The following is a 19973-nucleotide window of genomic DNA, read 5'->3' as shown; positions in this document are numbered from 1 at the left end:
TGATTAATTAGAGATGAGAGAGACTAGAAAAGGGAACACCAATTGCAGTAGTTAAAGTAGGGGGTAATAAGGATCTGAACTAGACTGATGGATCTAAAAGGGGATAAAAGGGACAAATAAAAAATATGTGAAGGTAGAATTGATGAGACTAGGCAACTAATTGAATATGAGGGATGGTGAGAAATCAAGGAAAAGGGGAAGCCATTTAAAGTAACATATGCACCAACCAACTTAGATTTTTTAAAAAGATGTACAAAACGGGACAGCTAGGTGGTGCAGTGGATAAAACACCAGCCCTGTATTCAATAGGACCTGAGTTCAAATTCGGCCTCACACACTTGACACTTACTAGCTGTGTGACCCTGGGCAAGTCACTTAACCCTCATTGCCCCCAACCTAAAAAAAAATGTACAAAATGTAGAAGAAAAGAAGGTAATAGTATATATATATACACACACACACACACACACACATATGTGTATATGTGTGTATATATAATATGTATATATATACATAGTATATATATATACATATATATAATTCATGTAAGAATAATGTCAGAAGTGAATTCTCAAAGTTAACAAAAAGATGTACTTACACATATTGGAAAAATAGAAAGAATATAAAGAGGGATAGACTACTGCTTATAGTGGATAGATAGGACAACGATGACTGACCAAAGAGAGAAGACAATTGTTTAGTTTTTATTTTGCTCCTATTTTCTCTGCCAAGAATGATCTATGCACTTTTTAAAAGCACAAAACATAAGCAATAGGTTCATCCCACAGGGTAAGAGATGATGAGGTAAATTATTTTTTGAGGGTAACACAGTTAGGAAATATCAAAGACAGAATTTAAGCTGAAGTCTTAACTCTTTAAATGGTGACTCCTATTATATTCGTTTTACTAAACTATGCTGAAATGAAAGTAACTTTACCTAGTTTTGAACTCTGAGAAATTTTCACATAAGTGGAGACTCTCCACCATGATCCTGATAATATCCTAGTTCATTTGACTCTGCTACTCATAAACCTGACCTTTTGACCTTGCCTGACATAGAACTATATATCATATATAGAATGGGTATGCATAGAATATATTCAAAGGTAAATTATCTCAAACATAATGCAAACCAGAGAGACCAAACAGAAAGTTAACATTCTAATCACTGGTGATTTTTAATTCCTGGCCACTTCAGTATGTATGCAGTGCAACTATAAAGTAAAAAGATTAATTAATTTACTGGCCACAAATAAATTTCTGTAAGAAGAGTTCTTTAACTTTTTAAAATATATTTTTAAAATTAACAAAAATCTATTTTCTCTTCTGTCAGTGTCAACCATCTCTGTGGCAGGGGGTTGGTAGTATGTCTAATCACTTGTCCTCTGGAATCCTGATTGGTTATTGCATTGATCAGAAGACTTGTTTTTCAAAATTGTCTTTACGAGGTTGTTATGGCATAAATTGCTTTCCTGTCCCACTTTATTCTGCATCAGTTCTTCCAAATGTCCTCAAATTTCTCTGAAACTTCGTAATTTCTTATGGAACAATAATATTCCTTTATGTTAATATGGCATCATTTGTTCTGCTATTTCCCCAACTGATGTATACTCCCTTCAGTCTGCAGTTCTTCACACAAAATAACTACATAGCAGGAGTTAGGAACCTTTTTTGATGTTGTAAAGGTTTTTTTGGCAGCCTGGTGAAGCCAATGGATCGATCCCTTCTCAGATAATGTTTTTAAATACATAAAATAAAATACATAGATTTACAAAGGAAACAATTTTATTGAAATACAGGTATTAGCTGGGTATTGTGACACATGCTGTTGATCTCCATCTAATAGATAATAAATCTCTTCTCTACAGGAAATGGAAAAATTTGTCCAGAGCTCTGGGGAACATGGTATTGTGGTGTTTTCTCTCGGGTCAATGGTCAAAAACCTAACTGATGAAAAGAGTAACCTGATTGCTGCAGCTCTTGCCCAGATTCCACAGAAGGTAAGAAAAAGGGAATAAACATCTTCTGTTGCCTATTTGAAATTTAGAAAGAGGGCTTGCTTATCAAGATTTTCTAAAAAAAAAAAATTCAGGCGCAACTTTATAATAGAACTTAGTTCTAGTAGACTAAGTTCTTAAATATTTTCTTAAGTGTTAAACCTTAGGAAAACAGGGTGGGAGATATGATTATTTATTTAATTTAGCTCTTGTTCTGCTCTTTCAAAGGATTATTAATGGTTAAAAGAAAGAAATCGAACCCATATAGCTGATTTAGAGTATTTATCATGTTCCAGACAGCTGTATTTTCTCCAAGGATCCTGGACTATTTTTAGTTCACAGAACCTGTAAACAAACTGGTGCTGACACAGCAGGTAGTAAAAATAGGATCTGATCATAGAAAAATGGTCCAGATCCCTAGGGCCCACTGGCACCTCGCCCCCATGTATCATGGGGTCTCAGGATCTAGAAGTAACTAGGCTCAGACTGGTATCAGGATTTTCTAAGCAGCAGCTTTTGCCCTTTAGTTTCTTCCCATTGTCATGATCAAGTAATTTGCATATTAGCTAATGTACTCTGATTCTGTAATGCTGGCATCACCACAATTCTGTCTTTGAATAATATAATACAAAATAGCTTTTGGAATTACTCAAAAAGTAGATTTCAAAGTTTTCAGACTTGAAATATTTCTCCTGCTCTTAATATGCACAAAACTGTTAAAGGTAAGTGTTGTGATGACTCCCTTCTGAGGACTGATCATATAGATAACCAATCTACATTTCATTGTCAACTACTCTTGAATATCTTTTCCTTTTGCCTCACTTAGTCTCGTTGTCTCTTTCCTCTATTACTTATATGATGCTCAATAATAGCACTTGGGAAAACCATACAACCATTCGGACTGGGGACAGAATACATTTATGCTATCCAAATTCAAATGTGCTTCCACTACAGCAAATCAATTCTTTTATTCCTCCCTAATTAATTCCCAGTCTCATTGCCCACAGAAAGTATTACAAATGTTCTTTTCTTTCTTCAAGCCTCCACCTCTCTACTCATGTAACTACCATCTTATTTCAGACCCTATCACCTCTCTTAGAGCACTACAGTAGTCTCCTCATTAGTCTCTCTTGCTCACATCTCTTTCCATTCTTTCTTGCTACCAAAAGTGATTTTCCTTAACTGTAGATCCGATCATATAAGTCCTTTGATCATTAAACTCCATTGACTCCCTATCATCTCTAAAATAAAATATAAATTTATTTATTTTTTTTAATTTATTTGGTTTTTAAAGCCCTTCACGATCTGCCTCCAACCTATCTTTGCATCCTCATTATATATCAGTCTGCATCCCACACCCTACAATCGAGCCAAATTGGTCTTTTCTCTGCCCCTAACACATAACACTCCATCTTCTATTTCCATTCCTTCACATTGGCTGTCTTTCAAGTCTAGCATGCTCTTCTTACTTGCTTCTACCTCTCCTTGTCCCTCTTTTCTGCCTTCTACCTTCTGCATTATCCCCCCATTATCCTCTCTTCCTAATTACCTTATGTTAACTATTTTTAATCTATTCATATTTATTCTCTGTATATTAATTCTGCATGCATTTATTTTATAATCTTGTTGTTTCCCCCACCCCATTAAAATGCAAGTTTCTTGGGCATGAGGGTTGTTTCATTCGTTTTATTTGTATATGTAACATAGTATAATGTAACATAATAGATGCTTAAATAATGCTCATTGACTGATAGTATTTGCACTTTAATTTGTTGATAATTTGTGATCTCATCAGTGTGACTGCTCTATCCACTGGTGTAGATAATGGCCCTTCCAGGATTTCTCATCTGTAGGATTCCTGTCCATCTCTTCTCATTTCCATAATCTACTCCCTACATTCCAGGGGCATTCTTCTTGTTCTAAGATGTTGTGATAACACCTTAGATTTGTGCCAAAAATTTCTTCCTAATAGGATTCTTAGAAACTGTTTCCTTTACTGAAAACAATAATAAATTTTCTTAAATTTTGTTTGACTCTGTGCCATTCCAAGAGTTTTCACAAATCATTTTCTCATATTCAGGGTTGTACCAAAGATCTCCATCACACAGGTACTACTGAATACATAATATAATATGCCAGAGAGAGTATAGGTGGCTTTCTAGGTCACAATGAGTGAGCATTTGCTAAAAATCATGGTTCATGAGCCTCAGTCAACATATTCCTTTTTGCCACCCAACCCAAGGACTATAGTTCAAAGTTTAAAAAAAAAAACAACCTAAGTAAATAGAATTGTTAAATAGCATAGAAAGATAAGTGATAAGAATAATTTCTCCTCTACAGAGGCGTATACTTTCCACTGTCTACCATATAACTAGTAGGGAATGGGACCCATGCCAGGAACTTGTATGACCAGGGAAATATGGATGACAGAGTATACACATAGGGAGCATATACCCAGTAAATAAGTGAAGAGAGAACAAACATAAGGAACAAATTAAAGGATACAAAGGTTTTAAGTGAGAGGGAACCTAAGAAGCTATCTGGTCCAATATTCTCATTTTATACATGAGGTAACTGAGACTTGGAGAAGTTACATTTCTTGCCCAAGGTCAAACAAGTAGCAGGCTGCAGAAGTGAAGCCAGATTCTCTGCATCCAAACCCAACACTATTTGCCTGCTGCATCTTCATCCTGCATGAAGGGTTAGAAATTGTGTAGCCAAATCACATGAGTAGCTGAAGCAACTCATAGCTACAACTCTGCAGAGCCAGTGATTTCACCTGAGGATGTCGTCAGATAAGTTTCTCCACTGAGTTGGGATTCTTTGTTGCTCTAATCTCTCTATAATACTACTCTCTGGGGGCAGCTAAGTGTCACAGTGGATAAAGCACTGGCCCTGGATTCAGGAGAACCTGAGTTTAAATTTGACCTCAGACACTTGATACTTACTAGCTGTGTGACCCTGGGCAAGTCACTTAACCCTCATTGCCCCGCAAAAATAAAAAATAAATAAGTATATATATATATATATATTTTACTCTCTGATAGGCACCACCATACTATTCTCCTAGGTCTTGTCTCTATGTTAAACAGTCTTTATTGTAGTACAATCATGGTGGAAATATCCTTGAGTCCTCAGATGTGAGTTCAGATCCTTGTTCTGTCATTTACTTAACACTGTGACTTAGCCAAGACATTTGACCACACCCTGGGCCTCAGTTGCCTCATCTGCAAAATGAGCCAGGCTGTTAGCTCTAGATCTATGATGCTATGAAGTAGAGTCTCTGTGGCTCTTTTCTGACTCTCCACAGAACCCTGGGTGCTCTTTCCTACTCTTTGGAGTAGGAAATAAGGCCTGTTCTTCGCTGGCACGATGACTACATATAGCTGCTAGGTTGTCAGCTCTCAAAGCAATAGGTTATTTTTAAATTCAGACTAGTCAGTGACATAGCCTCCTAGTTTACTAGGGAAAATCCTAAGGGGATTTTAAGTCTGTCTTTAAAACTTACTCTTCTTGGTTCTTTCCTTTTCTCAGTCAGTCAATAGTTATTTTGTTATAATAAAATAAAGTTGCCCAAGTACCTACTATGTGTCAGGCACTGTGCTAAGGATACCAAAAAACACAAAAAACAGGCCCTGCTGTCAAGGAACTCATAGTCTTTTGGGAAACACAACATTCAAATACCTATGTACAAACCAGATAAATATGCACATACACATGATATATACACATATATGTACATTATATGTATCTATTTTTTTCAGTTATATCTGACTCTTTGTGACCCCATTTGGGGGTTTTCTTAGCAAAGATACTGGAGTGATTGCAGTTTTCTTCTCCAGCTCATTTTATACATGAAGAAGTAGGGCAAACAGGGTTAGGTGACTTGCACAGGGTCACACAGCTAAGTGTCTGAGGTCAAATTTGAATTCATGAAGATGAGTCTTCCTGATTCCAAGCCCAGTGGTCTATCCACTGTGCCATCCAAATGCTATGTACATAAATATAATAAATTATGGATAATCTCAAAAGGAAGGTACTGAGATTAGGGAAAATTGGGAACTCAGGGTCACATAACTAATAGTTTGGTGTCCCCTGATGCTGAGGGTGAATAGAGAATACAGAAACTGGGTGGGCCACTAGTGTTGCAATGGCACAGAGAATTCCAAGCCTATAAAGATGGAGAAGAAAACTCAAGGTTTGGTGACTAGGATCTCACTGGAAAGAAAAATGGGGATGGCAAGGAATTGTCAAAAAACAACATGGATATGAAAAAGAAGCCCCTGGGTATCTTTACAGATAAGAAAGATCCATGTAACCCTCCAATTGGCTCAGGGATGTTAGGAGAGCTGAGACAGTAGACAATCATGTCCCCAGAAGACTCAAGAGAAGCTTACTGGTTTGTGCTTTTATTGTTCTCAGAAATGTCTGATTATTTGCATATCAGCCAGGTTCAAACTCTGTTACCATAAGGGAACTTTGAATTGTTCAGCCAGGTTTTCATATAGTTCCTCTGGAAAAATTAAGGATTTTTTTTTTTACCAACTAATCATCATTATCAACTGAATGAACCTATTGACTCAGTAACCTTATCTGTAAAATGAGGTCCCCTCCAGCTCCAATGTTCCTGGAATCTACCACTAGTTGGGGGTAATGAACAAGGCAGGTGAGCATAAATTCTATTACAACAGTCTCCAAGGAGCTATCTCAATATTTTTGTTGTCACAGAATTTTATTGTCATGGAATTTCCCCTGCTTAAAATTCTTCACTAGTTCCCTATTGCCTCTAAGATAAAATACAGCCTCCTCATACTCAGACTGAGCATTTAAAGCTGTCCAAAATTTAGGTCCAACTTACTTTTCCAATATTACTTTATATTGGCCATTGGGAATTTTTGGCCTTTTAGATTTCCATTGTAATAAAATTTGACTGAGTGGGGAAATTGCTGAATCGACTTCTTATGTGTTCCAAATCTACCAAATATAACTTTTACCTCTGCATAGAGTAGAGAACTAAATATATTTTAAGGAGTGAAAAGAAGGTGATGTTGGGTGTTAAGGATTTTGAAAGCTTAGGCTTTTGGTACAGTTTTATTCCATTGACATGGAACCTGTAAAGGGCAGTAGCTAACTTGAGTCTGATTCACATTATACTTTTTCCAATGTCAGCTACATTCTACTTGGTCTTTCCTTTTGGATTCCCTCTTTTCAAGCTTAGTCACTGGAGGCAGTATGATAAGTAAAAAATAGTAGGGAGGAGACAGTATGGTGCCCTGGATTCTCATTCAAATTATGGGGACTTGAATCATGGCTCTGCCACTTAATACATGAGTGATCTTAAGAACCTAGACCTCATTTTCTCCCTCTGTAAAATGAGAGTGTTGGACTATATAATCTCAAAGATTCTTTCCAGATCTAAAATTTTAGGGTCTTATGACATAGCTAAATCTTCATTCCGTCTGAACCCAGAGGATAAGACTAAGATGCAAAAAGGCAAATGGGTGCTTAAAGTAAGATTTTTTTTTTCTTTTACTAGTTCTTAACAAGAGCTATCCAAAATTTGAATGAGCTTTCTTGGAGGGTGGCTTGCTGAAGAACCAGAGTTCTTCAGACACAAGTGGGCTGGCCATTGTCAGGTATATTGGAGAGAAGACAGACAGGTAAAAGTTGGACTAAATGACCACTGAATTGCCTTCTAAATATGAGATTGTAGAATTTTGTGATTCCTTTTAGCATTGTAAAAAGAATCCTGATGCTGTCAGATATAATGTAATTTTGAATAAAGTTATCTTATCTTTCTATACAGGATGAATTTCATTCTGGTATTTCCCAATAGAAAGTGCAAGTATTACCCTCATTGCATAGAATAAAATGACTCAGACTTTCCTGCAGTCACACAACTAGTGTCAGAGCTAGTATTTGACTAGCTCAAGTACAACAGTTTTCCATTGTGCCACATTCTAGCTCTATATTTTTGTTTCCAGTTTATCCTTCTTCATCACCCACACAGCTACCAAAATAATCTTCTGAAGGCACATTTCTGATCAAAATTCTTAACTAGCTCCCTATTGCTTCTAAGATATAATACCAACTCCTCAACCTGGTATTTAAAACTGCCCATAATTTAGTTATAACCTGCTTTTCTACCTTCCCACATGCTAAATTTTAGCCACATTAAATTTCTAGCTTTCTGCTGAATTTGACATTCTGTCTTGCCCCTTTATGACTTTGGACAAGCCATCTCCTATGCCTTTTCATCATCTCCTTTTTGAATCCTTATCTTCTTTCAGGGCTCAGCTCAGGGCCTACCTCCTCTGTGGCCTTCCCTGATCTCCCTTAGTAGTGTGTTATTTCTATCTTCTTCCTCTAATTCCTTGTTTTTATTAATTTGGATATGCATTCCATCCATCAGTAGATTTCTGTAGTCTCCTTGGGGACAGAGACTATTTTTCCTTTTCATTCAACAGCACCTAAACAGTGTTTTGCACATAGAGGATACACCTGCTGAATTGGATAAGTTTAAAAATGACATTTTCTGAAGAAAGTGAATATGAATAAACTTTTCTTAACAAACATTAAAGCAAATCCATTTCCTAGGCAATGCTGAATTTTAAAGTTGAGAGGAAGAATGACCCAGAGAATATATTTCTATATATTTTATATTCGTACTGTATATTCTAATCCAGTTCTATCAATAGACTCTAGAAAGATGCCTTAAATTCTGTGTTGGTTCTGCACCCTCGCCCCTACCCCATCTGTTATTAGTTTTCTCATGTATTAAGTGGGAATGGGAATGGCAATAATGACATTCTTAATAGGATATCTATAAAAATTCTTGAAAAGGATAGATACACAGTAGCAGTGCTATTTGATATTTAAAAGTACTACTCATCACATAATTTCTCTGGGCCTCATTTTCTTCAATTATAAAAAATGAGAGGACTTTTTCTCTTCTGCTGCTTTTGAGTTTGCACTAGTTTCCCTCAGCTGCCAACATGCAAAATAACGCCAGCGAGTTCGTGGACCTGTACGTGCTGTGGAAATGCTCCGTGAGCAACAGGATCAATGGGACCAAGGACCACGCATCCATCCATGATGGACGTGGCTGAGGTTGACAAAGTCACAGGCAAATTCAATGGTCAATTTAAAACTTATGCAATTTGTGGAGCAATTTGTAGAATGGGAGAATCTGATGACTATTCTCTGACTGGCAAAAAATGATGGTATTGTTTCAAAGAATTTCTAATTGAAGAAATCTTGTGGAATATGTATTAATAAATCAGAAAAACAGCAAAAATTAAAAAAATAAAATGAGAGGGTTGAACTAGATTCTCATTAAAGGTCCTTCTGATTTTAGAGTTTTATGATTCTCACATTATGATTTTTTTTTTCCTTTTCTTTTGAAAGGTTCTATGGCGATACAAAGGAAAGAAGCCAGACACATTAGGTCCAAATACCAGAACCTATGACTGGATTCCCCAGAATGATCTTCTTGGTAAGACTATAAGCTAGAAATATTGAGGATATTTTTGAAAATTTATGTACAAAACTAAATAATAGGGGCAGCTAGGTGGCACAGTGGGTAAAGCACTGACCCTAGATTCAGAAGGACCCAAGTTCAAAACCAGCCTCGGACACTTGACACTTAATGAGCTGCGTGACCTTGGGCAAGTCACTTAACCCTCATTGTCCTGCAAAAAACAAAACAAAACAAAACAAACAAACAAAAAAAAAAAACCTAAATCGTATCTTCTTGGTTATCTTCCATGGGGGGAAAAAGATATGGCATTTTAGGGAGTTGTCCATCTTTTATACAAATGTCTTTTTTGTCAGTACTAGAACATTTTTCTAAGTGAAGTATTGATGAATATTCTCTGATGCAAGAAAATAAGTGGCTCATTTTATGAAATATTTCCAATTAATAAGAAACCTTGATAGAAGAGGCAATGCATAGTGGAGAGATTTGGAATCAGGGACATTTGGGTTCAAATTCAGCCTCTGAACACATTGGTTTTGTGTCTCTGGACCACTGACTTACCATTATGAACCTTAAGCAACTCTATAACTAAGCAATAACAAAAAAGTCTGTCATCTGCTTTGGTGGAAGAAATTCTTATACCTAAGAAAACATAGGTCTTGGATATTATATGTAGGTTAAACACAGTGCATTGTCCTAAGGGATTATGAAAAAATTTTGAATTTATATTCATTTTTGGGGGGTGGAGCAATGAGAGTTAAGTGACTTGCCCAGGGTCACACAGCTAGTAAGTGTCAAGTGTCTGAGACCGGCTTTGAACTAACATCCTCCTGAATCCAGGGCCAGTGCTTTATCCACTGTACCACCCAGCTGCCCCATATATTCATTCTTAATCAAATTTATCAGTAACACCTAAAAAGCCCAGGGCACTCTAAAGAACTGAATAAATTGATCAGGCTGACAGAAGATTGCACTAAAGACAGCATTTACAGTAGAAAACATGCTGAATTTGGGGTTAAGGGATCTGGGTTTAAATTCTGACTTCCTATATACTAGATTTTTGACCTTTCTAAGTCATTTAAGCTCTTTGGGCCTCTTCTTCCTTATGTGTTAAATGAGAGAGAATTGTACTAAATGAGTTCTGAGATCCCTTCCAGTGATCCTATGGACAGGTCAAAATGGTAGAGCATTTTGGTAAAGAGTTAAAGGACACAGTGTCCTTTAACTAATTTGGGTTGTTTGTTTTTGGTGAGGCAATTGGGGTTAAGTGATTTGCCCAGTGTCACCAGCTGGTAAATGTCGTGTCTGAGGCCGAATTTGAACTCAGTTCATCCTGAATCCAGGGCCAGTGCTTTTATCCCCTGTATCACCTAGCTGCCCCAAACTTCTGCCTTCAAGGAGCATTTTTGTTGTTGTTTGTCGGGGGCGGGGGGGGGGGGGGGGGGGGGGGGGGGGGGGGGGGGGGGGGGGGGGGGGGAGACACACAGCTAATAAGGGTCAAGTGCTGGATTTGAGCTCAGGTCCTCCTGAATCCAGGACTGGTGCTTTATCCACTGTGCCACCTAGCTGCCCTTAACTCATTTTTTAATATCTGATAACTGTAATTAAATCTAATTAGTTTCCTTCCTAATCTTCTGCCTGATATTTTATGCTTTTGGAAACATTATTCTGATAAGGAAGCTATAAGCTTAACTAGACTGCCAAAGAGATCCATGGTGCAAAAAAGATGGGGGTTCAATTCCTTCTAGAAACATAACTCTAAGGATTAAGTCTGTGGGTTCTTTCAACATTCTCAGTCATCTCAAATGGGGGAAGAAAGAAATAAAGTATGAGAGATTCACAACTAAAAGGGAGGGGAAACAGATCTAGTAAAGTCTCATTTGGCTACTTACATAGGTTTGAGATGACAACTGAGAATTCAGTTGATTAAAGTGAGAGAAAGTTGAAAGTGACTTGCTTTGTGTGTTCTTGTTGCAATCAAAGAAACAGAGTGGAGTGGGTTTCTACAGAACTATTCTATCAGGCAAGTCCATGAAAAGGAACTGCAATTGTTTGGTGGCTTTCCTGAAAAAGAGGCCTCTTTCTTCTTTGATTCTCTATGTACAAACTTTTTAGATGTTAATTAAATGATGTAATGAAAGATTTTTTTGTGGTCCACCTTCAGTTCCTTAGGCAGAGATCATTGTGTGGACACTACTTCATGTTCTTTCCTAACATAGTCAAAGTTCCAAGTGATCCCATTTTTATACTAATTTGTTACTATTACTGCCTCATTCAATGACTTATACTGTCCATTTCTTTTGTTCTTTCTAAGTCCATCATAACTTACTTTTCCTTACATTTCTATCCTAGGCCACCCCAAAACCAAGGCTTTTATCACTCACGGTGGAACCAATGGAATCTACGAAGCTATCTATCATGGAGTTCCAATGATAGGTGTGCCCATGTTTGCTGATCAGCCTGATAACATTGCTCACATGAAGGCCAAGGGAGCAGCTGTTGAGGTGGACTTTAATTCAATGACAACTAAAGATATGCTCAATGCTTTGAAGACAGTCATCAATAACCCCTCGTAAGCATCATAATTCACTGCTTTCTTACCATTGATAATCTGACCTATCAGTATCCACAATTGGTATAGTGAGACAAAATTTGAATCCTGGTAGAATGCCAGGCCTGAAGTTAGGAAAACTTATCTTCATAAGTTCAAATCTTGCCTTCATAAGTTCAATACTAGCTATGTGACCTTGGGCAGGTCACTTTACCCTGTTTGCCTCTGTTTCTTCATCTGTAAAATGAGCTGGAGAAGGAAATGGCAAACCCCTCCAGTATCTTAGGCAAGAAAACCCCAGATGGGGGTCATAAAGAGTTGGACATGACCAAAATGACTGAACGACAACTTGTTTAATGTTGGGGTAAATCATTTCACCTCTCTGAGGTTGGATTAGATAGCCTCTAAGATTTTTGGGGGGGGTGTGGGAGTGTGGAGGGACTGCCTAAATTTATGATCATATAATCCTATAAATTAAATGTCACGTTTTAAAGCACTTATTTCCTTTTTCTTTTCTTACTTCTCTCTCTCTCTCTCTCTCTCTCTCTCTCTCTCTCTCTCTCTCTCTCTCTCTCTCTCTCTCTCTCTCTCTCTCTCTCTCTCGACTGTCTCCCTATCTTGCTCAGGCTAGAATTACAGTGGCCACTCAAGGATCAGCCCTATTGCTAATTAGCATGAAAGTTTGACACAGTCTATTTCCACCCTTGTTCAGTTTTTCTCTTCTTAAACAGCTTGGTGGCCCCCTTTTCCCAATGTCTTACCATATTGATGCTTACCAACCCACAAAACTCCAAGACGGCTGTCTTCTGGATTGAGTTTTTGATGCATCACAAAGGTGCTAAGCACTTTATATCTGCCACCCATGATCTTATTCCTTGTACATGGTTGGCATCCTACTTGCCTATATGGCAGCTGTTGTCTTCATAGTCCCTAAATGTTGCCTGTTTTGCTGCCAGAAGTTGGGCAAAATAGGAAAGAAACAAAAGAGGGCACAATTCCTCTAATATTTAATGCATATACCTGATTGGCTTCAACCCTCTTGTAGCTCAGAATTCCCAAACTCAAATGATCCACCAGCCTAAGCCTCTGTAGCAGCAGGGACTATAGGTGTGCCCTGCTATACCTGGCTTAAAAGAATTTATTTCCTATTTGGGAGTCTACCTGCCAAGGCAAACCCAGGAACCATATAAACATAATTACAAAGCACTTTTCACACAAATAAAATCAGATCTAAACAACTAGGAAAATATCAATTGCTCCTGGGCATACTGAGCTAATATAATAAAAATGACAAGTCTACCTAAATTAATTTACTTATTCAGTGCTATACCAATCAAACTATCAAAAAAAATTTTATAGAGCTAGACAAAATAATAACAGTTCATCTGGAGGAACAAAAGGTCAAGAATATCAAGGGAATTAATAAAAAAAATGCAAGGGAAGGTGGCCCAGCTACACCACATATAAACCTAAATTATAAAGCAGCAATCATCAAAATTATTTGGTACTAGCTAACAAATAGAGTGGTGGATCAGTGGAATAGGTTAGGCACACAAGACATAGTAGCAAATGACTATAGTAATCTACTGTTTGATAAACCCAAAGACTCCAGCTTCTGGGATAAAAACTCATTGTATGACAAAAACTGCTGGGAAAACTGGAAAATAATATGGCAGAAACTAGACGTAGACCAACACCTGACACCATATACCAAAATAAGGTCAAAATGGGTCCATAAACGATAATACCATAGGCAAATTAGGAAAGGAAGGAAAAGTTTACTTGTCAGATCAATGGATAAGGGAAGAATTTATGACCAGACAAGAGATAGAGAACATTATAAAATGCAAAATGGATTATTTTGATTACATTAAATCAAAAAGGTTTTGGACAAACAAAACCAATGCAACCAAGATTAGAGGGTGTAATGATTGGAATGATGCCACCTACTGGAGACTTGCTGTGGGAAAGCTCCGCCATGAGGAAAATGCCTCAGAGGACAAGGCCATGTGGCTTTTCCTTGGCGTCAGGAAATGACGTTTGCTCATGGGTGCTGTCTATAAAGGCTACCAGCCAATCAACTTGAGGAGCCTCCTATTTTCTGGGAGGAGACAGGAAGGAGGAAAGAGAGCCTGCGCAGAGAGCTCTCACTCTTTTGGGTTCCTGACTTGATGGTGGTGGTGGTGGCAGAGGACTTCACAGGAAATTTGAGGAAAGATAGGAATGCCAGGCTGTTGGAATTCTGTTCTCAATCTTTTTCTATTTTCCAATAAACCCTTAAAAACCTAAACTCGTTTTATCAGTGATTTTAGTCAGTTTCCCCCAAAACTGGGGGAACAGATTAGAATCCACATTTAGAATCTTAAATTACACAAGGGAAAGCAGAAAGCTAGTAAATAATTTTTACAGTCTGTTTCTGATAAAGGACTCATTTCTCAATATATAGAAAACTAAAAAAATAGAGAGAGAACTGAATCAAATTTATAAAAACACAAATCATTCTCCAGTCCAGAAATTTTCAAAAGATATGAGTGGGTAGTTTTCAGATGAAGAAATTAAAGCTATCTGTAGTCATAAGAAAAATGTTCTCAATCACTATTGATTAGAATAATGCAGATTGGGGCGGCTAGGTGGCGTAGTGGATAGAGCACCGGCCCTGGAGTCAGGAGTACCTGAGTTCACATCCGGCCTCAGACACTTAACACTTACTAGCTGTGTGACCCTGGGCAAGTCACTTAACCCCAATTGCCTCACTAAAAAAAAAATAATAATAATAATGCAGATTAAAACAACTCTGAAGTACCATCTCACACCTATCTGGATAATATGAGAAAAACAGAAAATGATAAATGTTGAAGATGTGGGCAAATTGAAACACTAATGCATTGTTGGTAGAGTTGTGAACTGATCCAACCATTCTGGAGAACAATTTGGAACTATGTGCAAAGGGCTATAAAACTGTGCATACCTTTTCACCTACTACTAGGTCTGTATCCCAAGGAGATCATAAAAAACAAAGGGAAAAGAACCCACATGTTCAAAAATATTTATAGCAGCTCTTTTTGTGGTGGCAAAGAATTGGAAACTGAGGGGATGGTCATCAATTGGGGAATGGCCAAGCAAGTTGTAATATATGAATGTAATGGAATACTATTGTGTTATAAGAAATGATGAGAAGGCAGATTTCAGAAAAAAACTTGGACTTAGATGAATTGATTCTGAGTAAAGCGAGCAGACTTAGGAGAACATTATAAAAAGTAACAGCAATATTGTACAATGATCAACTGGATAGACTTAGCTCTTCACAATTCCAAAAGACTCACGATGGAAAATGCTCTCCACATCCAGAAAAAGAACTATGGAGTCTGAATGCAGATTGAAGCATACTATCTTCACTTTTTTTTTCTTTCTTGTGGTTTTCCTCTTTTGTTCTGATTCTTCTTTCACAACATGTCTAATGTGAAAATATGTTTAACATGATTGTACATATGTAACCTAAAAACCCATTTATTTTCAATGAAGTAATGTGACATCTGAAAGGTAGCTATTGCATTCAGGCTCCTACTTCCCTATACAATGTGCTACTGAATCTTTCTATAAGACACTCACAGAATATTACACTTAATAGTCACTTAATAAGTGTTTGATGAATTGAATTAATGAACATATTTGTGGGTCAGAAATTTTTTAAAACTACCCTTTGAAACAAAGGTTTACAAATATAATCACAGCTTTAGTACTTCGGTAAGCCATGACCTTATCATCTCTTCACAAGTACAACTCATAACATCAACAACTTCTTAGCCTTCTATTCATATCTTTCCATATACATCATCCACAGAGGATCTATTCAACCCAATGGAAGAGTCCTACTAGATCTTTTGACATTTTGTGAATACTAATGCAGACCTGAAGCTGTCCCTCTGTTGCCTGGTCCTCTTAACTCTCATAATGGTTCCCACATGATTAGAAAAGGAAATTGGCCAGTTCTGTGTCCATGATGGTTTTTCACATGTGATTCATATAACAGATGCCCTAGAAAAACTTTATCAATAAACACTAAGAATTCTATTTTCTGTTTTGCAAAATTTGATGGAGAAGAATAAATTCTTTCAGAGTTTCAGATAGTAAGTCATATGGCTCACAGTTCATCTTCCTTGTTTCTTTTTAATGAAGGATAGATAACTATGTGACTAGAATCAGACAGGTTAAAAAGATGCTCAGTTGCCTTAACCAGCTTCAAATAAGATTATCTGCTGGATGAAACTTTTGTAGATATTCTAAGGGGAGAAAACTGATTTATTCTCTTCTGCTTTGTTTATGTGTTTCCATATTAGATATAAAGAGAATGCTATGAGATTATCAAGAATTCACCATGACCAACCTGTGAAACCCTTAGACCGAGCTGTCTTCTGGATTGAGTTTGTGATGCGTCACAAAGGTGCTAAACACCTCAGACCTGCCGCCCATGACCTTACCTGGTACCAGTACCACTCCTTGGATGTGATTGGCTTCCTACTTGCCTGTGTGGCAGCTTTTGTCTTCATAGTCACCAAATGCTGTTTGTTTTGCTGCCGGAAGTTGGGTAAATCAGGAAAGAAACAAAAGAGTGCATAATTTCATCTGATACCTGAGGCTGAGAATGAGGGATTGAGATGGTGAAGGAGCCTGGAAGATCTCTACCTTAGTATAATTTAGTCTAGCTACTATGAGATTTGAGACAAATTCCTCATTTTCCCAATTCGACAATATTTATGTAACTATTATGTGCAAAGCATTGCAAAGTAAGTAAGTCTGGAAGGAGAGGCAAAGATAAATAAGATAGTTCTTGTCCTTGATGAGTTTACAACCAATTTAGAAAGATAAGATACATGTGCAAAAAAAAAATTGGAGTGGTAATTATATGATAAGAGACATACCCAAAGAAGCACAGTAAGAATTTCTCTTTTTCATTCTCTAGTTTGTGATATTAAAGTTTTTCCCAGGTAGATTTGGAAAACTACATTATCTAAGTCATTGGAAAATAACATTGAGGAGGAAAAAACAACATTTGAATGGAATTATTCCTCAATCTTCCACTTGGTCTTGTTTGCCTGCTTTATTTTGATCTTCTGTCTGTCCCTTCCATATTCAAAATTATGATTTTATACCCTAGAATATAATTTCCAAGTCATTGAAGTAATGTCTATCTAAGAGTGCAACTTGCGTCAAATGGTTTGTGACCATAGTTTGATGCTTTAGGACTGCTAATTCAGAGACCCGAGCTCTACTACTAACTTTGCTAAATGACCATTAGACTGTATGTTTTAGGGTTGTTTACTCATTTGCAAAATGAGAAGGGAGTGGGGCTGGTTTGATAAGATAACCTCAAAGGTTCCTTGTAGCTCTAAAAGTGAAACTGGTGCTATGATTCAGAATTCGGTGTGGGCACTGATTCAATAAAACCTCTATGACATTGCTGGGTTAGGGCTGTGAAGACACAAAGTGGCTCATGGTTGAAACTTACTGGAGAGTTACTTTTATAACCAAAGTCCTTACATACTACTTAAAATGTTCACCTTATAGTATGACATCAGTGTAAAAGATCAAAGGGTCTTAACTCCCCATTTTTAGACCCAAAGGTCTGTTTACTTTGCAATATACTACTGAATCTCAGCCTTCACTGAAGAAAAAAGGACCAGAATTGTACACTCAGCATAGCTTGGTATTTATTCGGTTTGTGGATATCCAGAATATGCAGAGATTTTTCTAGGTTCCTACAGAAGCTTTGTGATTGTCAGCTAATACCAAGGCAGGGCATAAAAACACTTTGTCCTTTTATCATCAAACATTTCTTTGTATTATGTGCCTTAGATCTGGAAACTTACAATGGCTCATGCCCAGTTTTTACTAACCAAATTGCTATTCACATGTAGCCTTAAGCATCCTTCATCTGTATTTGCCTATGTGCATCAACGCTTTGGTTCAGCATTTCTCTAATCAGAGCTCCTTGTTATCTTCTTCCCAAAGGAGTAGTGGAATTTTCATTTGTCCTAGAAATATGCTTTCGTTTATCTACCTGAAAAGAAGGCATACTCCCACCTTACAGATCTTCTCTGAAAAGTGAGGAACTTGTTGGAGACTCCAAGTACAGTTGACTGGAAAATAAGCATAGTTTCACCTAATTGTAAACTGTTTGAGCTTACCCTGCCCTTCCCTGTTCTCTTCTCAACTCCATCTTCCTGACAAGCACAAGATCTTGGAACCAGTGACACTGAATACCTCAATGCACTCACTCAGTCATCAGACCAACTGGCCTTACCCACCAAACTTAGCAGAATAAAAAACTGAAATGCACTGAAGAATTCAATTAATTAGGACTTCCAAGGCTCTGCATTTCAGTAGTTCTGTGCTTCAAAAAAATCTAAAACTTCTCTTTCTAGAGAGCATCCATTCAAAATTATTACCAACCAAATATTTCTAAGCTCATGGGATGTTCTTAGAATAAGTGGTGACCATAGTCCCTGTTAAGAATTATTAAAGGATTTCTTTCCCATTTCATCTCTACTACTAATACATAAATTTAGAGCAAAGAAAATTACTCCTATACCTTATAAGAACAAGAATCACACAGAATGCTTTCTCAAAGAAAATTACTCCTATACCTTATAAGAACAAGAATCACACAGAATGCTTTTCTTTTCTCAAGGAGAGAGATTGTTTCCAATACACTAATGGGAAAAGTGTGGATGTCTTAGAGTAGGGGAAACTATAAAGAAATATAGGAGGAAAAGTTATTGTTCAGTAAAACAAAATAGTACCAGAATAAAAATCTCATGAGTACTGATCAATTCCTAGACTATAATCAAAGTAATAAACCCCGGTAAGGAAGCATTGAATTTAGTTATTTAAAAATTAAGCCATTGCTGTCCTATCTAAACAAGAAAGCTAGGGTTTAGTGCTCTATAAATCCTGTCTCTTAAAAATAATGGGGTGTGATAAAATTATAGTTTAATCTTTTGATAGTGTCCTTAGCTAAGTTAAATCTTTTATATTTTCTCTTAATTTTGAAAGAGTTTTGAAAGAGTTAAAGATGAATGTGGTCTAAGGCATTTTATCTCATTGTAGATTTTTAAGTATCATTCAGAACATACCTGACCAAGAATGAAGTATATTGCTTTTTTTGAGACTCAGTTCCTACTTATGGACAGATATTTACACAATGCTCCTTAGATTGTAAATCAATGTTATGTTAATTAAGGATAATATGATTTAGGTCTTGGGCCAATATATATATATATATATATATATATATATATATATATATATATATATATATATATATATATATATATATGAGAGAGAGAGAGAGAGAGAGCGAGCAAGCTACTGGAATTCTTACCATTGTAATATGTATGTCTACCTAGTAGGGGTTCAAGATCTACACATGATACATTTTGAGGACAAGTGCCCTCTATTGGCTTAGTTAAAAACTGTAAATTCCTACATAACTTTCAAGTTCATTTTTGAAGTGCATACATACAATTCATATGATTGATTTGATTGTGGCACTGCTAATGTTACTTCTTGAACTTGACTGAAAATAGCAACATATGACTGCAAATCCTTTGTATACTGATTTTAGGATGATATGCAAATAAGCACTATATGTTCATTTTCCAATGATTTTTAAATAAAAAAAAATTGATTAAGTGGTGTGTTTATTTTTTTTGCTTTTTGTATTTTGTTATTTGTATTGATGTTACATTTTGATATCCTATGTGTCTTATTCAACTTAGAAGTGACTTTAAGACTATCTAGCCCAGGGCGGCTAGGTGGCACAGTGAATAAAGCACCGGCCCTGGAGTCGGGAGGACCTGAGTTCAAATCTGGCCTCAGACACTTAACACTTACTAGCTGTGTGACCCTGGGGAAGTCACTTAACCCCAATTGCCTCACTAAAAAAAAA

At 36.8% G+C, this 19973-nt stretch overlaps 1 protein-coding gene and 1 pseudogene across 12 annotated transcripts in view; both read left to right on the top strand.

The window, feature by feature from the left end:
• Positions 1 to 19716, top strand: part of LOC122730830 (UDP-glucuronosyltransferase 2A1-like) — a 235081-nt gene extending 215365 nt beyond the window's left edge. For all 12 annotated transcript variants that reach the window (XM_043970310.1, XM_043970309.1, XM_043970308.1 and 9 more), the window contains 4 exons: positions 1869 to 2000; positions 9405 to 9492; positions 11827 to 12046; positions 16363 to 19716. In XM_043970310.1, the coding sequence (XP_043826245.1) occupies positions 1869 to 2000; positions 9405 to 9492; positions 11827 to 12046; positions 16363 to 16642 (720 nt within the window). In that variant the 3' untranslated portion in view covers positions 16643 to 19716. The remainder of the gene's footprint in view (positions 1 to 1868; positions 2001 to 9404; positions 9493 to 11826; positions 12047 to 16362) is intronic.
• On the top strand, positions 5921 to 9243 carry LOC122730831 (annotated as a pseudogene).
• Positions 19717 to 19973: the final 257 nt, after the last annotated feature.

The sequence above is a fragment of the Dromiciops gliroides genome, chromosome 6, assembly GCF_019393635.1.
Source record: "Dromiciops gliroides isolate mDroGli1 chromosome 6, mDroGli1.pri, whole genome shotgun sequence".
Taxonomy (NCBI): domain Eukaryota; kingdom Metazoa; phylum Chordata; class Mammalia; order Microbiotheria; family Microbiotheriidae; genus Dromiciops; species Dromiciops gliroides.
This window is presented reverse-complemented; position numbering and strand designations above follow the sequence as displayed.